Below are 20,127 nucleotides of genomic sequence, written 5' to 3'. Positions count from 1 at the left end.
TTCAGCCCCTGAGGCCAAGTGAGCCAGGGCTTGCTCCCACGCCAGCTCCTCCCCGGACCCCACCAGTCCTGGGCTCTACTGCTAAGCTCTGAGGTCCCTTATGCTCAGAGGCTTTTTGCCAAGGCCCCACACCTGGCTGCCTACAGATGCCTGTCAGGTGGCCGTGTGCTTTTAGCCTCCTAGAGCCCTGTCTCTGGGCGCCCCAGCCCGCTGGGGTGGCTGTGTCTGTCGGGGAGCGGGGTGTGTGTAGGTGCATGTGCACAAGGGGCAGTGTGAGCTCTGACCGAGGTCCTCTCAGCTTGGGGAATGGAGAGGGAGCAAAAGGGAGGGGAAGGAGGGACGTACTGGGAGAGCAGGGAGAACGAAAGCCCTCCAGAAAGGGAAGGGTTCAAGGCAGCTTCCCTCGCGTCGTCTCACCAATCCTCCCAAATTGTGGAGGCCTCATCCACACCTGACCGAGGAAGCTGAGGCTCCGAGAGCCAACCCTCTCCTCAACCCCTCGTCCTGTCCACCTCCCTAGACAGCCAGCCTTATGTCCTTTCTCTGCCTTTACACTCAGCCCTCCTCCGTCTCCCCATTGTGTCCCCAAGTCCACCTTCCTACCTGGTGAAAACCAGCAGCCCCTGGGCAGAGAGGGGGAGGAATCAAGGCTCTTCCCAGGTTCCATTTCTAGGTGGAGCAGAGGGTCAGGGGTGACTGAGCATGTGTGTGCTTGGGTGTGATGCACACATATGCCCCTCTGAGAACACAGGGAGCCAGGCTCCTAGATCTGGTCCTCATCAGCCCTGTGACAGAATGGAAGTGGGTTGATGTGGCTCTTTCTCTTTCTCTCTCTCTCTCTCTCTCTCTCTCTCACACACACACACACACACGCACACACGGAGCAGTCAATGCCGAGAAGACACAGCCCCTTGGGTACAAGTGAAGGTCAGCGTAGACGCGCGGGGTTACTGTGTGCGTGTTCATGTGTGCGCAGGCTTCTGTGGGCTCCGGACCCAGCCGCGCGGATCACACACCAAGGAACACAGCGCCCTCTGCTGGCCAAACAGCCCGCCGCTGCAACTTGTCCGCCCAAAGGCCTTGGACCCCTCTCGTCCTCTGGCCAGGCCAGGTGGGTGCCCCACCCACCCCTGAAGATCTGTCTCCCATAGGCCCACCGTTCACCTCCTTATGCTCCCCCTGGGGCCCATCCAGAAAAGGAACGCAGGTCGCTGCGCTGGAGGGAGAGGCCAGCCTCCCAGTCGTGTCTGTGCCTGTACCTGAGTCATGTGGGGACTAGAGGGGAAGGGATCCTCTCCCTTCTGCACCCCCTCGCCTCCACCTCTATAGTGGACTGGGGACAGCTGCTTCCTGGTGGCTTAGGCGACCCAGGCCCGTACTCCCATGTGGCTAGAGCCGGGACCCAGGACTTGTGTTAGAGGAAGCCTAGCAGCAGCGGATTCGGTGGACGAGGTCCCCCCCTGCTGGTCGGAGCGGGCATTTGCGGCCTGGCTCCAGGGTAGGGGCCAGGGGTCGGATGAGGCAGGTGAGGGCTGGGAAGTCTGCTCCTCCTCACCCACGGTCGCTGGGGCTGCCGCTGGCCAGCCAGGGTCCATCGCTTCTCCCACCCCTTCTCAGTCCATCTCCTGGCCCTACTGCCCCCTCCTCTTCCGAGGCAAAACTGAAGACCACGGGGAGAGGTGTCCATTCCAGAGAGAACCAGGAACTCGGGTTCAAACACCTGCAGGAGAGCAGAGGCCCAGAACCAGAGTGTGGCTGGGGTCTCAGATGTGTATGCGCTGGTTTCTTTTCGCATTAGTTTATTGAGCACTGACTCTGAGGTGCCTGGTCCTGTTTGCACCAGCGTTTTCCTTCCATCTACTGTCTCATTTAGTGCTCAGAACAATCTATGAGGTGGGTACAAGTATGCCCATGTTACAGATGAGGTAATTAAAACTCAGCCTGTGTTACCCAAAGTTGCAAAGCAGGATTTGAGCTCCAAGCCAGACTCCTTAACTATGACACAGGACTGTGTCCCGAGCCGCTCATCTGCACGACTTCCACCATTTTTCCCACAGAGGGCCGACTGGTCCCAGGAATCTCACTCCCTTCATCTTAGACCATTCCCACAGCAACCCTGTGAGGGAAGCATTTTTAAACCTTGTTTTATAGCTGAAGAGATGGAGACTCAGTGAATTTAAGGCGGCTGCCTAAAGAGTGTCAGTGACAAGGGGACAGGCCAGATAAGAGCAGAGCTACAGGCCTCCTGGGGAAGATGGTGGGAACAGTGGCTGGCAGAGGCAGGAGAGAGGAGGCCCAGGAAAAGGCTGGACTGGCTGTGGCTTCTGGGTATGTGTGTGGGGCGGACAGGGGGTTTTTCCCTCTGACTGCAGGCTCCCAGCATGGCACCTTTTTGGAACAGTGAGGTGTACAGAGGGGAGTCCAGGGCTGTGCCTCCTCCGTGATGACAGACCCGGCCGATCACCCCCTTGGCATCTCAAGGGGCTGCTGGCTAGTTCACTTCTCCTCTCCCTGGCCTGGCACTCCCTGGCCCCAGTGCCAGGCCCTCCTCAAGTGGCCCAGACTTGACATAGCTGAGATGGGAGGGGCAAGCAGGCAGGTGGCTTGGTGAGGACCCCTCCTCTGCTCTCACGGCTCGCTCCTGACTTCTTGCTCTATTTCCATATTTGGTCTCTCTCCCTCACCCTCTCTCTTCCTGACCTCGTCTCTATGACTCTCTAAGCCTCCCCTGGCCTCTGCTTCCCTGTCTATCCACAGAGAACTGTGGAGATCATGGGGAGTATAGGGGATGATGAAGAGGAGACAGATTGTCCAGAGGGACAGAGGTGTCCCAAAGAGAGGCTCTGGGGAGAGATGAGGGAGAACATCAACGTCAGTGGTTTATTGGGAAGCCCCTACCCCAAACACCAGCAGCCCTGCCCCGTGCATTCTTGAGCAGAAATAAATAAGGCAGCATTGAATGAACCGGTCTGTCTCCCTCCTAAGGCAATCTGGGGAGGGGCGGCCTTTGCTGTCCTAGGGACTAGGACCCCTCCAGTTCTTGAGGTGGGGTGGAGGAGGGTGGGGGCTTGCACACTGCAGGCCACCCCCCCTCTTCCTGGCCTGGCCCCGGGGAAGCCTGTAAGCTTGGTGGTACTTTCACAGTCTCTGAGGTCTGACCTCAGGGCAGCAGTCTGTCCTGTCCCAGAGAGACCCTTCCCCATCAGGCCCCAGTCCCTGGCCCCTGCCCCTGCCCGAGTCCCATCATGGGTTCCTGCTCCCATCCCTAACTGTGAAGCTGGGGGAGCCAGCACCTCCAACCCAGCCCAGAGGACCCAGCGGTGGGGGAAGGAAGCTTTGCTGTCATATATATATATATTTTTTTCCCCTGAGGTTCAGGGGCTGAGGGTCTGGCCCGTGCCTGACACTGGTCAGCGGGCGGTCAGCTCCATGGTCTTCTTTCGCTCCTCTCGCTGTTCCTCCCAGTCCTCCTCAGGCTCATACGTGCCCTTGACGACGGCCACGCGCTCGCTCAGGCTCAGGGAGTTGGGGAAGAGCAGGTAGAAGTAGAGGATGGCAGCCAGGATGGCCCCCACAATGGGCCCTACCCAGAAAACCTGGCGGGGGGAGGGGGAAGGGCAGCATCAGGGAGCTGAGTCTCAGGCCTCAGAGACCCACGGCTCCCCCTGCAGAGGACAGACCCATGGGCCCTCAGAGAAGATGGATGTACAGAGTTCCAGACCTCCAGAGCGAGAGACTGTCTCCTGACTCAGGAACAGATACGCTGATACCCTATTCTCCAGGGACAGGGACATGGACCACAGACACTCAGATCCTCAAAGGAGACAGATCCCCAGAAGGACAGCAACTGCCCCCCCGCCCAACCTCACCCTAAAGAGAGACAAATGACCCTTCAGAGGAAACAGACATATAGATCCTCGGAGAGACAACAGAACTCTCCCTTCCACATAGGGAGAGAGACCCTGAAGAGAGGGAACGTGAGTTCTCAGATAGATTGTCCAGAGGGACAGGCCCACAGGAGGGAAGGCTCTCTCAACCCCTCAACAGGAGCAGATAAATAAAACATCAGAGAGGACACACAGATATGCCACCTTCCATGCCCCACCCCAGAAGGACAAACACAAAATCCTCAGAGATCAACACAGAGGAACAGAACTTGCCTTCCCTAGAGGGACAGACACACATAGTCAGTCCCCAAGCTACCCCGGTCCTTGCGCTGGCTGCATCCCATCCCCTTCTGTATCCCGTCCTTTCTCCAGCCACACCTCCCAGGGCCACCCCCAAGCTCTGGGCCCACAGCATCCAGACAGTCCTGGGCGCTCCTGGCCAGGTTTTCAGGCTCTCATTGCCAGGGAGCCAGGGGAGGGCCCAGACTCACCCAGTGAGCGGGGCTGAAGCGCTTCATGACCACTGCGGGGCCGAAAGAGCGGGCTGGGTTCATGGAGCAGCCAGTGAAGTAGATCTGGACAGAGAGAGGCAGGTGGTGAGGAGGGCAACATGCTTGTCCACTCCTAAAGGCCTGGTCTCTCCCAGGGTCACCCAGAAGTTCAGGGGCTCAACCAGGTCTCTGACTCAAGTCTCCTGGTTCCTAGGCTGGTGACCTCTCCCTCCACAGGTCCCTCCCTATGCGCCACTCTTTCTTCTCAAGTCCTGTGCTTGGACTTGATTTCCTGCCTCCACCCCAACTCCCACTTACTCCCATCTTTCCTCAGGCTAGAGAAGCTTTGGGGGCGTCCAGCCTGGGACAGGGTACGGCCGCCCCACTCTAGGCCTTAACTGCTGGGATGTTGTGCGAGGGCCCTGTTATTTGCCTGAGGGGCTCCCCACAACTCCAGCCAAGTGGCAGCATTGCTCACCCCCACGAGGTGGCCCAGTGTGACAGACAGGCCGATGGACAGGGCTGGAGAGCCCACAGGACTGGTGCGACGGGAGTCCGTGGAGGAGAAGACGCAGAGCGCCAGCTGGAAAGTCAGAATCAGCTCCACCACCATAGCTTGACCCTGTGTTGTGTTGTTGTTGAGCTGAAAGGGGAGGGTGGGTTAGAACCCCTGCCTTCTAGCTCTATGGCCAGCGGCTTGGGGGATGGCACTTTTCGCCTCCACGGACACGGACAGCCGGGGCACCTGGAAGCCAAGCCTTGCGCACGGAGAGGTCATTTGCTGAAGAGATTATATACTTCGCAGGGTGTGCAAAGCTTAGGGCACAGGCCTGTGGCCGAGGAGCAGAGTGTGAGGGGAGGCTTTCTTGGACAAGGTCCTGCCAACGGTTCTGCCCAGTCCCAACCTCCACAAGCTGGCATTTACCCTCCCTCCTGTGGGCAGCTACCCAGTTTGCCGACTGCACCCCCTGCCTGCCTCCCGCCCGTGTCTGACCCGCTGCCAGTGCCAGCCTCAAACCCGTCTCTCCGGTGGGGCTGACTCACAGTTTGACAATGGTCGAGAAAATCCTCCTCTGTGTTTGATTAATGAACCCAGTTTGCATGGGACATGGGGACTGAATCTGGGGCTATGGGAGGGGGTGGAGGCAGGGACCGGGAACAGGAGCCCATATTCAACAGACCCTACGCAGTGACACCACATTAAGGGGTTCCCAAGCATGGATTCTAAATGTAATCCCCTTGGCACCTGCTGTGGTGGGTTATGACCACCCCCATGGAATGGCTGAGAAAAATGAGACCCAGAGGAGCCAGGGGCACCCAAAGCCAGGATTACAACCCATCTCTTTCTGATGGTTCCACGAAACCACTACAATAAGGAGCGGGACAGGAGCAGGGAAGGTCCCAAGGGGAAGGCAAAACTCCGGTTTGAGACACGAGAAAGCCGGAAGTTTCCGGCAAGAAAGGAGGGACAACAGGCAACAGGAGAGGCTTCCCGGGAAGAGCAGCAGGAGGGGAGTGGGCAGGGGAGGGGGGCATGAACCAGGGAGGCTGAACAGGGAAACACACCAGCCTGGACACTCATCTTTCTGCCCTTCCTGGCAAGGGTGTAAGTGGCTCATTCTGTGGCACCCACCCTCAAGATGGGCTCTACGGCCCTGGTCAGGAACCCACCCCAGGGTCCCTGCCCCACCCTAGCCCCGTGGTCACTCACCGCGTTGATGGCCAGATTGCCACGGGCATTGATTGGTGCCAGCCCATAGAGGATGCCGGCCCCGGCAATGGCACCCACCAGCTGGGCCACCACATAGAAGACAGCCCGGAGCAGGGAGATCTGGTTGCCCACTAGGAGGGCCAGGGTGATGGCGGGGTTGATGTGGCCTCCGCTCACGGGTCCCAGGGCCTGGGCCAGGGTGCCTATGGCCAGGCCGAAGGCCAGCGAGATCTGCAGGATGCTGGGCAGCGCCGACGGCCACTTGAGGGCCGAGCCAAGGCCGAAGAAGACGAAGATGAGGGTGGCCAGGAACTCCGCGAACACGGCCTTGAGGAAGGCCACGGAGCACACCTCTTTCTTCATGGTGGCCGCGGGGGCCTGGCGGCGGCGGCCGCGGCGGGGGACGCCCGTCGGGGCTGCGGCGCAGGGGGCGGGGGGCTGGCTCCCGGACGCGGCGCGCTCTGCGGCGCCCACTGCGTGGCTAGCGGCCTGGCACGGACCCGGCAGGGGCGCGCTATATAGAGGGCGGGCGCCCCGCGGCGGGGGGGCGCGCGCGGGGGAGCAGTGGGCGGCTCCCACGCCCGGGGCGCAGCGCGGCGCGCAGGGAGGGAACCTGGCGGCCACCGCCGGCTCGCCGCTGCCCCGGGCCCGGCGAGCCCCCGGTCCGGCGCCCGACCCCCCGCCGGGGCCGCAGCGGACCCGCCCGGGCCACGTGACCCAGGCGGCCGTGTAGACCGGCCGGGTGGCGGGGGACCCGCGCATGGTGCGCCCCGGGCGGCTCCTGCGCTCTCCTCCGCGCTGCTTGTGCCGGCTCCCTGCGAGACTTCTCCGGTTCCGGCCTCGCCGGGCCGACTGTTCTCGGGCCGTCTACCTCCGCTGGCCTTCTATCTCCGTCCTTGGTCTTCCCCTTTTCTTCTCCTCGGGTCCTGGGTCCAGCTCCTCCTTTTCCTCCTGCGACCCGGGCATCCTGACCCGGCCTCACTCCCGGCAGGGCTGGAATGATGCGATTCCCCAGAGGGCAGCTCCACTCAGCTCCCTGCCCGGCGATGGCGGGGGCGGGTGGCCGGGCTGGGCCGTGCGGGGCGGTCCGGCCGTCGTGGGCCTCTCCCTGGCCGGGCCAGGCCAGGCTGGCTTCCCGGGTTGGAGCGGGGGCGTTTTGGGAAAAGCGGGCACAGTGCCAGCCTGTCCTGCGCTCGGCAGTCCTCGACGCCCGGTAGCCCCAAGAGGCTCCCTCTCCTGGGCAGCCCTGCCAGCCCCTCCGGGGGTGCAGAACTCGGGATTCCAGTGAGTCCCGAAGAGGGTGGCGGCTGGGAGTTCACTTTGTCCATGGGACGGGAGGGAGCATGACCGGCTTCGGTTTTGTTTTGGGTCAGAGACGAGCGCCTGGAACTAGGGGTGGGGGGTGCTGGCGCACCACCGACCTCCTGCGCCTGGTCTTGGCCTCTCCTGCCTTCCTCCTGGAGTCCCCTACTCTGGATCCCAGGTTTTCCCTCTCCTCCTCTGCTGCTCACCCCCTCCTTTCTGTCTTCTTGGTCTTCTCTTCCTTCAAACCCTCACTCAGTCTTGATTCCTCTCTCTCTTGCAATCTCTGCTCTGCTCTTTTTCTCCTTCGGTCTCTCCCTCCAAAACCTGTCTCTCTCTTTCAGACTTCTTGTCTGTCTCTTCAGTCTCTCCACCTGCCCTTTCTCCCTCTGGCAGTCTCTTCCTCTCTCCGTCTGTGTCTCAGTCTGCCTCATGATCTCTTTGTCCCTCTGTCTCATTTGAGTCTCTGCCTCTTAGGCTCTCTCTGTCTTTCTCCTTCCAGTTTTCCTTCTTTCCCCCTTCTTCTTTCCTTTTACAGTCTTAGCCTTAGGCTCTGGCTCAGTCTCTCTTCACCTCTGTTTCTATCTCTTCTGTTTCATTTTCCTTTGCCTTTTAATTTGTGACTTTCTTTGTTTCTGTCTCTACCTCAATTTCCATGCCCATCTCTATTACATGTGGTCTTTTCCAGCCCTCCCACCCCTGGACTGGGTGACACTTTCTTCCAGCTCCCACCCCCCTCCTCCTGTCCTTCTCCCTTCTCCCTGAGCTCCCAGCTGCTCTCCACCGGCCCTCGCCCTCTCACCCCTCCCCCTTCCCAGTCTCGGGTTAGGCACGTAGGGAATGAGGCTGGAGGGCCCTCCAAGGTTTGGAGGAGGGGCAAGGGCCCACCCCCAGGATCCCTGGAGAGGAGTTCCACTAAAGACTCCACCATCTGCTATTACCAGGCGTCCTTGGGAAGCACTCAGCCCAGTGCCCGGTACCGAGTAAGGCTCAGTAGAGTTTCCTCATGTTGTGTGTGTATGTGACTATAATTTTCCAAGTCCCCCGAGGGCTCCGTGTGGAGCTATGCAGAGGGTGCAGCAGAAGGAGAAAACAGGTACCCCTCTGGTAGTCTGCCCAGCAGGGACGAGGGGGAGGGGCCCGGAGGAAAGCCAAAGACCTGGAGGAGCGGGCTCTGGGCCCCGTGGCAGCTAAGAGGCCAAAGAAAACAGGGACCAAAGAAACCCCGCTATTGTTCCTCCTCAGTTCCGTGTTTCCTCCCAGAGCAGCTCCTCCTCCACTTCTCTCCTCTGAAGGCAGAAGTCTGTCTGTCCTTTCTGCCATGGGTCCTGGAGCCCTGCCCCTGGAAGAGCATAGCAGCTGTGCCCTGGATTTTCACCTGGGTTTGGGGCTGAGGGCAGGCCTGTCCCAGACTGGAAAAATGACCCTGATGACCCCCCACCCCCCACCCCAGGCCTCAGAGGGCACAACTGGTCACATTTCCAAGGCCTGTGCCTGAGGTCCGTCCATCTCTCTCCAAACATCAGGGTTGCTCTGTTCCAAGGTTGTCACGAGAAACTACTATAGCTACTAGGTCCTGGAATTGTCTTTGCCCTGAGAACTTGGGCCCTGCCTTGCCAGCCCCAGAGGGATGCTTTCCGCGACCTCTATGGGCTGGGAAATAGATCTCCCCGTGTGCGGCAGGGAGAGTTAGAATCTCTCAGGGAGAGCCCCCTTCCCTCCTCTCCCGATATAGGGACCCCTGTATTCCCTGGGACAGGTAGAAATGGTAGGGTAACTGGCAGCAGATATGCCCCTGGGGCCCCACCCACTCCCCAGCGTTGAGAAGAATCATTCATTCATTCCACAAGGGCTTATTGAGCAGTCGCTGTTTAGCAGGCACTGTTCTAAGCACTGGGGGTATAGCCATGAGCTAGCAGACTACCTGACTGCCTGCGGGAGCGAACATTCTAGTGAAAGGAGACAGACGATAAACAATGGACACATGTAAATTAGATAGTGTGATAGAATCTGGTAAGTGCTATGGAAGCAAAGAATATGGTAAGGGGGCTGGGCAGGGAGTGAAGGTTTCTTGAAATTTTCAGTGGGGTGTCAGTGTAGGTCTTATTGAGAGGCTGACATCTGAGCAAGCACTTGAAAGAGGAGAGGGGGAGATCCAGGCATATATCTGGGAGAAGAACATTCCAGGCAGAGGGAACAGCCAGGGTTACTGGAGCAGAGAGAACACCGGAAGAGCATAAGGAGGTGAAGACAGAGGTGGCGGAGGGGGGCAGACCCGTGCACCACCAAAAGGCCTGCAGGCTTCACTGGAGAGAAGGAAGAAGTCACTGAGCTGAGGACTGGTATGGTCTGACAAAGTGGTTTTTTTTTTTTTTTTTTTTTTTAATGTTTATTTCTAAGAGAGAGAGAGGGAGCAGGGGAGGGGCAGAGAGAGAGGGAGGGAGACAAAGGACGTGAAGCAGGCTTTGCATCGTCAGTGCAGAGTCCCATGTGGGGCTCGAACTCACGAACTGTGAGACCATGACCTGAGCTGAAGTCGGACGCCTAGCTGACTGAGCCACCCAGGTGGTCTGACAAAGTTTTTTAACTTTTTTTTTTTTTTTTTTTTTAACAGCAACTCCTTTGCTGTTGTGTTGAGAAGAGACCAGAGGGACAGGAATAAAAGCAGGTAGGCTCCTATCCAGGGAGAGGTGACAGTGCCCTGGACCTGAGTGGAGGTACTGAAGGCAAGTGATGGGATTCTGGATCCCTCAAAAAGGCAGCACTGACTGGATCCCCTGATGGAGCCCATGTGGCATATGAGAACAAGGAGTCAAGGTGACTGGAGCTTTTTGGCCTGTGCAGCTCAAAGACAGAGATGTATCCGTTGAGATGGGGAGGACGGTGAGAGGAGCAGGTCTGGGGAGCAGAGCAGGTCAGTTTCGGACATGTTGAGTATTAGGTGTTGTCCCAGAACATGGAGCTCCCTGTCCTGACTTTCCGACACGATGCTGCAGCCAGCACGAGGGGACCAAAAGGGACCGTTCTTTGCTCTCTCTGAAGGACACACAGTTTGCCCGTATCTCGGTGCTCTCTCCATGGTGCCACCTGGGTCACAAAGCCCAGGGTGCCCATTTTGGCCAGGTTGGCTGTGGGAATTTGCCACCACAGGCTACCTCAGTTGAGTTGCTTATTCAGCATTGAAATTCCTTCTGGACCGTACCTAACAGCAGCTCTGGGGAGCTCATGACACGTGAGAGACGCCAGTCTGTCTTCTGGCACTTTGGACGATATTGACCATTTCTAAGTTGTGGAAGAAATAGCACTTATTGGCAAATGAGCATTTATTGAGTGCTTACTATTTACAGTGCACTGTGCCAGACAAGACAGAGGAAGGAAGATAGATAGGAGAATACCATCCAAGAGCCGAAAGGAGCCCTGCCCCCAAAGGGCTTACAGTCTTGCCTGGGAGGCACTGCATATATACAGAATCACAGCTTAAAGATACAAGACAACGTCAAGGCAACATTTTGCAGGCACAAAGTGAGGATGTGGGAATGGGTGCTTCTGGGACCTGGTGGTCAGCCACCTTTTCCCTTTAGCTCAAAGCCTTCTCTGTCCCCAGCTCGAGGACCTGGAAACCTAGCCACCTGCCTCCATGGTGCCCTGCCTCTGTCTCGTTCTGAGTGTGTCTGACCTCCATCCTCCTCCGGCCTGGGAGCTTTCCAAGGGCAGAAACCAGCCTGGTGTTCTTTGTCCTTTACTCCCTACCCTGCTGTGGCCGTCCCCAAGATATCGTGTCCATCACAAGACAGAGGGCTGGGCTTGGACAGGCTCAGGGGCTCCCAAGAGGGAACCAGGACTTGCCTCAGACCAGACCTGGTCTCCTGTGAGTTCTGCAGGGACAGACCATGGGCTTTTGAATAAGAAGGCCTGAGCTCAAGCCTTGGCTCCACTACATTCAGCTGTGTGACTTTAGACCAGTCTCTGAAATGCAGTTCCTTAATCTATAAAATGGGAAGAACGATGTTTGTTCCGCCTGTCTCACAGGGTTGGGAGATAATCACAGGAGATGATAGGGATTGTGCCGGAAATGTTAAAAGCCCACGTAGCTGGAAGTCATTGTCCTTCTCTAACCCACCTGAAGTTTTAAGAGGACTAGATGAGCCAGTGCATATAAAACACCCAACACACTGGTTGGGACACAGGAGATGGTCAGTTGGCATCGGGTCCCCTCCATCCTCATCACTTTGAGTCCTGCTTCGACCTCTGACCTTAGTGATCCCGATCTGAGCAATCAGGACAGGAATTTGTGGGGATGTCACATCTGGCTCTAGGGGAGGTGCAATCCAGGAAGTGGAATAGACATAGAGAGAAATTCTTGGCAACTTCCGGGGGGATCTGCTGGAGTGAGGTAGAGTGGGGATGAGGTGCCCGAGACACGTTCAGGATTGGCCCACAGCTCAGTGCCTTACTGCCTTTGAATGTCCAGAGCAAGGACACTCAGCTACCACGAGTACAGCCCTGGAGGTTAGCTCTTTAGTCTCTGATATAACCCCTCCCCTGGTAGTGAGTAGTGAGCCAGGTGGCTGTCACCAGCTGTCTGGGGTTTGGAACAATCATCTTCATAGCACCTGTGGCCCAGGGCAGCCTTTTTGTGACCCCAAAGGGAGCTTTGGTCGAGGAAAAGAGAAAGAAAAGCATAGATGAGGATGTGGTCACAGTCACACAGATGTTCCTCATACCCAGTCCATCTCAGAAGGGAGTGGAGGTCAGGAAGGGGCTGGAGACTCTGGTGCACAGTGGGTGCTTGGTGCCCTGTGGGACAGACACAGATAAAAGCCTTGGAAGCATGGAGGCAACAGTGCATGGAAAAGGGGGCTGAAGATGCGACTCTTAGATTAGCTTTGCAGCAGGCTGGAGAGGGAGGGAGAGAATGGATGGACTGAGTGGTGGAAGGAAGAAAATGGGAGAACAGGCAGGGGGTGCTCAGGGTCAGGAGAGGTTAAGAGGCTGGACGGGGAGGGGGCCAGCCCCAAGCCCACCTCCTTCTGCCTGGGGTCCCAGGGCTTTCCTTGGCACTGCCCACCAACTAAAGAAGGTAAAAGAGGCCGAGGATCGGGCCCCTTCCGTATTCTCCCCGCAGGAAGTGGAAATAATGAAATAATCTCAATAATGCGTGCTAATGGCATGAGGAATTACAGTTCACACAGCATCTTTACATGCATCATCTCACTTAATCCCAGTTAATCTCATTTGAGAACCATTGCACTGGCCTGGAAATTTAGAAGCCCAGGCTCTAGACACAGACCCACCTCTGCCTGGACAGGTCATTTCCCTTCCGTGGTCCCGTCAGTGCTAGGCTGCTCTCCCCCCAGTAACTGTCCTATGGTGGAAACTTAAGGGGGGGGAGAGGAGAGAGGTTCCTGGGGAGGAAGAACAGTGCCTGGGGAGGGCGCCTGTGGTCTGGGGCCTGAATGCCTTGCCCAGCCAGCCATCGAGGAGCAAGCGTGCTGGGAGAGAGGGCTCACTTGCGAAACAGTGTCTCCTTTCACCAAGTGTCTGGTTGCAAATCTCCTCTCCCCAAGACAAAGGCCAGGGGCCCACAGAGGGCTTTTGTTTTCTCTGCCACAGGCTAATCTCCGGGGCTGGAGACCCCTGGAGACGGGGGTCTCATGCACGCATGTGGGGGATGTACACACACATACAGGCATGCGCACACATACGCCAGCTTCCTTCTCCGAAGAGGTCTTCCCTCGGGCCATCCTTGGCCACCCAACCCTGCCTTTTTCCAGAGGCCACTTCTAGGGGAGCCATTCTCTGGTTGATATTTCTCTGTCTCTAGCAGTGGATGTTGGCAAATCTTGGGGCCCAGCGCTGCAGCCCAGGGGAATTTTCCACGAGAGGCAGGGTAGGGGTTGGCAACCAGGGCCCTCCCCTCCCTTCAGCCCTCTTACAGTGGCCTCTGGACCTTCCCCTTCCCTTCTCCTGGGGAGCACTCTCTTAGAGCTCCTGCGGGTGATCAGACTGCAGAAGAAGTGGATTTATTGCGGGTGGGGGAGGAAGGGGTCCAGAGGGGAGTGAGCGGTTGCCACCCAGTACACTTGCACCAACACAGGCACAGCCGCTCACACTCAGGAGCGTGCACAACCGTGCACTTGGGGACAGAGAGGCACTCACACTTGCCCACTAGCAAGACCTGACGCGCCATTCCCAGACCCGCCTCCCCAGCAGTACCCGAGTCGGCCCCTCCACAGCCTCCCTTTGCCTGCCGGCCTTCCCTCCCCAAGCGTCCAGCTCCCTGCAAGGGGCCAGAGGGTCGACTGCTCGCTGCCTGCAGCCTGGGGACAGGCGTTGGGGGGGGGGGGGGAGGGCTGCCGGGCTCACCGCCACCCCGCAGCCCCGGCAGCGGCTGCTCGGTACCGGGGCCGGCTGCGGACCTGGGGAGAGGAGGGGCGGGGCGGGGCGGGCGACCCGCAGGCAGTCACTCGGCGCTCCCCCGAGCCGGGGGCGGGGGTGCCTCGGGGCCGGGCGGGCGGCGAGCTCAGGCCTTGCTGCCCCGCGGGAGGCTCTGCGGTGAGTGCAGCTCCACCGACTGCCGCCGCCGCACCTCGCGCTCCTCCCAGTCGGCGTCGGGCTCCAACCCCTTGAGCACGGCCAGGCGCTCCGCCAGGCTCTTGGTAGGCGGGAACAGGACGTAGTTGTAGAGCAGGGAGCCCAGGATGGCGCCCACCAGGGGTCCGATCCAGAAGACCTGGGGTGGGCAGAGAGGACGGTCGGCGCGGGGGACGGTGGGCACGGTGGGGCCGAGCCCCGACTCCGCCGCGCCCTTCAGCCTCGAGACGCGCTCCCCACCCCAACTTCGTGTTGAAAGGTGTGTGTGTGTGGGGGGGGGGGGTGTCTCCCGCGCGATTAATGCAGTCACCGGCGGATTGGCTTGGTAATGACAGCAGCAGCTGTTGGGGAGGACGGCTCAGGGGGAGGTTCGAGGTGCGAATTCCAAGCAGACTGTGTGTGCCTCAGTTTCCATGCATGGTAAGAATGCCTACCTCCTAGGGTGGCCGTGAAAACTAGAGCAGTTAGTATTTGCAAAGCACCTAGAACGAGGCCTGGCACATACTAGCCCTAGGTAAGCCTAAATAATAAAAATACACGTGTGTAGCTGGTATCAGTATGACCACTTGTGGAGCTTGCGGTGCCCTGTGCGGAGCTGTTTCACACCTCACTTAAGTAACTTCGCTTAACTCTTCCCAAAAGCCCATGAGGTTAACAACTGCTGCTATCCTCACCTGCAGATGTGGAAACTAAGTCTTGGGCATCACACTGGAGGGAGGAACCCACTGCTCCCAGGGGAGGAGGGGAGGCGTGGGAAGGGTTTACTGAGCTGTGAGCCCACTCTATTCCAGCCCTTGCTGAGATGGGGTTCTTCGGGAAAGGGAGGCAGGGAGGGAGGTTTTGGCCATTACCCAGTGGTCATCAAACTTGCCGGTGACAACAGCAGGAGCCAGGGAGCGGGCGGGATTCATGGAGCAGCCAGTGTAGTAGATCTACAATGGGAGGCAGGGGTCAGAGAAGAAAGTAAAGGGAGAGGATGGGGGTGGTGCGGGGAGTCCTTGCGCCCCTCTGCAGTACTTGGCCTCGGTTGAAAGGGAACCCCCCCCTCGGGATGGGCAATTAGTCCATGTATTTACAGAGCTCTGTATTCATTGGAGGCCAGAGTGAGACCTGTTCCTTTGGGGTGTCTGGGAGTCAAAGCTTCTGAGATGTGGCCACGTGCCCGTCCCTCTGGGGAGTTCTGTGTATCAGTCCCTCTGGGGGGTCTTTGTGTCTGTCACTTTGGCGGGGGGGGGGGGGGGGTTCTGTGTGTCTATCTCCAGAGTGGTCTGTATGTCTGCTTCTTTGGGGGAAGGTCTATATGTCTGTCCCTCCAGGGAGGCTGGAAGCAGTGGCCATGACCTACCCCAAGGAGGTGGCCCAGGGTCACAGAGAAACCGATGGAGAGGGCAGGCGTGCCCAGGTTGTCTCCGCGACGCTCGTCTGTGGAAGCAAAGATGCAGAGCACCAGCTGCAGGGTCAGGAAAAGCTCCACTGTAACGGCCTGGCCAGCTGTCGTGTTGTTGTTGAGCTGGGGAAAGAGAGCGGGGGAAGGGAGCGCTGAGCAGGCTCCCCACTCTGGCTCCCTCCTCCTGCCCATCTGCAGTCGAGGCTCCAGAGAGGCTTCTGGGCTGGGGCTGGAACACCTGGGCTTATCAGCCACCTTAGCCCAAATGAATGATGGCTTTTTCCTGGACTGTGGCCCAAAGGCAGGGGGATGGATCCCAGGCTGGCTTGTGGTCCCCAGGCCAGAGGTAGAAAACTGACTCCATACCGGTTGGATTTAGGGACTGTGGTCGTGTGCCTGATGTGATAGGCAAAGGATGCTGAGGTCTCGAATTTGTTTCCTAAACAACAGGGAAGAGGTTTTGACTGCAGTGGGAAGCTTTAGGGCAGGTAACAGAAGGGCCTTCCTTGCTCTCTAGGCCATTAAGATACTGGTGTAACAAGAGGTCTGTCGTCTTTCTTCCTGCACAGGGCCCCCAGCAAGGGTCTTGGGACTTGGGTCTGGGGATGGTCCTAGGGCGTCCCCTCACCTCGTGAGCCCAGGGTACAACTCTTTCCTTTAACCTTGCCTGTTCCCCTTGATCTTGCCTGCTTCACACTGCGTTTCAGACCTCAGTTTTGCCCCGTGGATTTGTTTCCTGCACATTCTGTGGAGGGTGGGGTGGGGGCGCTGGTGCCCTATGCTATGATGCCTCCACACCCATGTGGGGAGCCCACGGTCCCAGTAGACCCTGCCTTGGGTAATGAGAGAACTTGGGGCTGAGCAAAGAGGCAATTTCATAACCGGGCCGCACCCAGCACTGGATTTCTCCCTTGGTTTCGTCATCCTGTCCTACACCCTGCCTTAGAGCACTGAGCACTGCACCTGTTGGCACTGTGACAGCTCTTAGCTCCCACGCTCCCTCTCGGGGCCCTGAACCTCCACCCCTGGGCCTTAGCCATTGGGCCGGCCCCCCTTGGGTCTCTAGGGTCTAACCTCAGTCCCCCCTGTGTCGTCCAATGTTAGAGCCTCTAGTGGGGGCCAGCAAAAAGAGCTTCAAAGGCAGATACTTTGGATGCCTGTGACTTGCCATAGGACTCTACTTCCTTCAGCCTCAGTTCATCCTTCTGTCAAATGGGATAACAAAACAGATTCTGGAGGACTGTGCGAGGACTGGAAATGACAAGGGCAGAGCCCCAGCCCCATTCTCACTGTTAAATGGCTTTTCTGAGGGAGAGGTGTGGACGTGGATTTGGTGTCAGACAGCTCTGTGTCCACTTGCAGGTGCTGACACCAGCTAGTTCTGTGATTTGAGTCACTGAATGCTGAGCCTCAGCTTACTAATTGGGGTAGAGGTATCACAGAATTCATTTTACAGCGTTATACCAAGAGGTAGGTGATATCCGGCCTGGCATAGGAGAGGTTCACATCAGTGATGTCTTGCTGGTGGCTAGCTGGCCTTTCCAGTGACCTCCGAGGACACCTGGAACAGCCTTGGGGGTCATCTAGCTCTCTAGCCTGAGGCCGACCCAGCCCCACTGCTGCCCCATTCCAGCCAGGCAGGGTTCGCCCTAGTTCCTCAAGATGTTAATGCTGAGCAGTGACTTGGGGGATCCTCCCCAGACCTTTTCTCATCCCTGAGCCCCCAGCCTCATCATACTTTCCATTTTGAAGAAGAAAGAAATTCCCCAACTGGGTCACCTCTTCCCCTTGCATGAGAAGGGGCCACCTGTGCAAAGGAGGCGGTGGCCACGGAGACTGTGGAGGACCCTTCGGAGACATCAGAGCTTTTATCCAGTGGCCCAGGGATAGAGCAGGCCAAGAAAGGCAAGAGATTGAGGCACGAAAGAGGCACTTGCTGCCCTGGCTGGGGATGGGGGGGTGGGGGTGCGTGGAGCAACAAGTGTATTGAGGGGACATAGACTATGCTCCCCCCCCCCCCCCACCTGTGACCTCAGATGCCTGGGCACTGCACAGACCTAGGAGAGGCGGAGGGCGGGAACGTGGAGGGGGAGGGATTGTGGCTTCCCCTGAGCTCCCAAAGTGCCTAAGGTGTCCAAATAACCACTGTTCGTGTAATCAGCAGTTAGTCACGGGCTCTGGGGACCTTCTCCAGGGTCTGGAGAGACCTTGCCCCTTCAGCCTTCCCTTGACTTCTGTACTTTCCCTGGTACTGACAAACTTTTGGCCCACCTTTTCCTTCTCTGAGCCTCAGTTTCCCTGTTTGCTAAACAAGTCTTAGCTGATGGCTCAGTTTGGGTTTGAAGGCTGGCTCTGGCACTCCCCCCTTTCTGAACCTCGGTTTCCACATCTTTAAGCCACAGATGTACGCATCCCTACCTTGCAGGGCTGTTGTGAGGTGTCACCATGTGGCCTGTGAGGAGTACCTGCCGTGAAGCTCATGCACGGTAGATGCCGAAGAAACATCGGGTCCTTCTTCCCTCAAGAAGACCCTTGGGACTAGCGCTCCGAGGTTCCTCCCGGTTCAGAAAGCACAGCCGCTTTGGGACCTCGTCTTCTGCTGAGTTCTAGCCCAGCCCTCACTGTATTGCAGGCATCGAGTCAACAGAAACCCTGATGCTCTCTTCCTCGGTGAGGCTCGGGGCAGAAGGTGCCGGCAGACCCTGCCTGTGTCCTGCCTCTGCTCTGAACTTACTCCTCCTTCCACCCTGACTCCCTTACGACACTGGTGTTCCTGGCTCCAGCATCTCTCCCTCCCTCCCTCCATCTCTCTCTCCCCCCACCCAGACCTTCACCCAGATCTGGTCCCTCCCATCTCACCCTGTACGAGGGCCTCCCCAGGGTCTGCCCCTTACGGAAGGGGTGAAGTTCTGGCTACTCACTGCATTAACAGCCAGGTCCCCTCGGATGTCTGGTGGCGTAATCTCATGGAGCAGAGCAGCCCCTGCCACAGCCCCCAGCAGCTGGGCAGCCACGTAGAAGGCAGCTCGGAGAAAGGAGACGTGGCAGCCTACTAGGCAGGCCACAGTCACGGCAGGATTGATGTGAGCCCCACTGACGTGGCCCAGAGCCTGCACCAGGGTGCCGATACCCAGGCCGAAGGCCATGGCGATCTGCAGCACAGAGGGCAGAGCCTTTGGCCAGTTGAGGGCCGAGCCGAGGCCAAAGAAGACGAAGAGGAGTGTGGCCAGGAACTCTGCAAACACCGCCCTGGAGAAGGCTATGGATCGGAGTTCCCACATGCTGTGAGGCCTTCCAGGGGCTGGCCCAGCAGTCGGAGTGGAAGGAAGCTTGTGGAGTGCTCTTTCGAGTGCTTTCCCTCTCTCGCTCACTCTCTTGCTCCCTCAGGGTCTCTGGGGAGGCTGGGCTGTGGGCATTTATAGGGTTCTTCCATCCTGGATTCGGACACGTGAGGTAGAGGTGGAGTTTGGGCCATTACCTTGTCTCTGCTGTGGCTGCCTCCTGCCCCCACTCCCCACCCCTGCCCACCCACATGCCTATCACCCCATCTTGGCCTTCACAGCTGAATAATGTTCCCCATTAATGAGCTCCAGATAAGGACTGACGTCCCCTGGTTTTTCCGTGTTTGTTCCCTGGTTACCCCAGGGCTGCTGCCCCAGGGCCTCCCCTACCCCCACCGGGTCTGTGAATGGGGATTCTCTCAGGGGCTTGTGCCAAACCCCCTCCCTCTGACCCAAACTGTTGGTCAAGGCAGGGACAACGCCTCTCCCAAAACTGACCATGAGAGAGGATGTCAGTGCTACCCCTTCTCGTGATTGGGAAGTCCTTCCTGTCGTTAACCTCCAATTATTCCCTCTTGAATGGGATGGAAAACAACTGGTTGGCTTGTGACATGAACCTTCCAAGGCATAAAGGTTTTGTCTCTTCTGTGCTCGCTTTCTTGCAGTCAATTACCCGTAAGGTATTAAGCTTTACCTGCTCCCCGGAACCCCAGCCGAAGAGCAGCTCCCATAGCCTAGAGGCAGGGAGTGGTTTCAGTGGCATTAGGACCCTGGCCCTGGGGACTGGGGTCAACCTGGGGTTGACCGAGGAAGCTTTGGGCTTCCATTCCAGCATCACCCTGCCCCATCTTTGTGATTTACCCTTTCTTGTCCATCTCTGTGAACAAGGGGTAATAAACTTACACGGGGTTGGGGTTTGGATTAAGTGAAATAATGTGAAGTGCTCAGACCTGCCCTGGCCCACGGTAAGCTGTCAGTGAATATCAGGTATTATTCAGAGCATTATTTAGACTCTGAGGAGGAGAACAGGTCTCCCAAAACTCACATGGCAGGGTCCCAGAAGCTATGACAGGTTGTAGGCACCCCCTGGAGCTCAGAGCCACCCAAGCCACATGGGCAGGACGTTTCTGTGGGCAGTGAGCTGTGCAGGCTCAGGGAGGCTGCAATGATCGATAAGCGACTCTTCGGCTTCGGTGCCCACTCAACCCAGCATCTGGGCAATGCCACCTCCCACCGTCACTGCTGCTCTGGCCTGGGATCTAGGAGACTTTTAGGTCTGGGCGTCCCCGGGGCCCATTCCCCTACTCTTCCCTAATCCCTCTGGCCCTCCTCCCTCTGCTGGGGACCCAAAGGCAGGGTCAGGCTCAGAGTGCTGTTAGGAAGACTGGCTCCAGACCCTGCTCTACCTCCCGTCCAGAGGGTCCCCAGGCAGGTCACAGTCCCAGGAACAGAAGTCTGGGAGGGATTGAAGATG

The 20,127-nt window shown here is 58.1% G+C and overlaps 2 protein-coding genes across 2 annotated transcripts; both read right to left on the bottom strand.

Annotated features, from left to right (window-relative positions):
- Positions 1 to 2,585: 2,585 nt before the first annotated feature.
- AQP5 (aquaporin 5) lies at positions 2,586 to 6,452 on the bottom strand. Its single transcript, XM_047868451.1, has 4 exons — positions 6,090 to 6,452; positions 4,857 to 5,021; positions 4,379 to 4,462; positions 2,586 to 3,596 (listed from the first exon to the last, which is right to left on the bottom strand). Exons 1-4 carry the CDS (start codon positions 6,450 to 6,452, stop codon positions 3,411 to 3,413), a joined length of 798 nt encoding a protein of 265 aa, XP_047724407.1. The 3' UTR covers positions 2,586 to 3,410.
- Positions 6,453 to 10,699: 4,247 nt separating this feature from the next.
- Positions 10,700 to 18,738, bottom strand: AQP2 (aquaporin 2). Its single transcript, XM_047868450.1, has 4 exons — positions 18,294 to 18,738; positions 15,331 to 15,495; positions 14,837 to 14,917; positions 10,700 to 14,124 (listed from the first exon to the last, which is right to left on the bottom strand). The coding sequence occupies exons 1-4, from the start codon at positions 18,651 to 18,653 to the stop codon at positions 13,915 to 13,917; spliced, it is 816 nt and encodes a 271-aa protein (XP_047724406.1). The 5' UTR covers positions 18,654 to 18,738; the 3' UTR covers positions 10,700 to 13,914.
- Between the last annotated feature and the right edge of the window lie 1,389 nt (positions 18,739 to 20,127).

The sequence above is a fragment of the Prionailurus viverrinus genome, chromosome B4, assembly GCF_022837055.1.
Source record: "Prionailurus viverrinus isolate Anna chromosome B4, UM_Priviv_1.0, whole genome shotgun sequence".
NCBI classification, from domain to species: Eukaryota; Metazoa; Chordata; class Mammalia; order Carnivora; family Felidae; genus Prionailurus; species Prionailurus viverrinus.
Note: the sequence above shows the minus strand (reverse complement) of the source record. Positions and strands in the feature narration are given on the sequence as shown.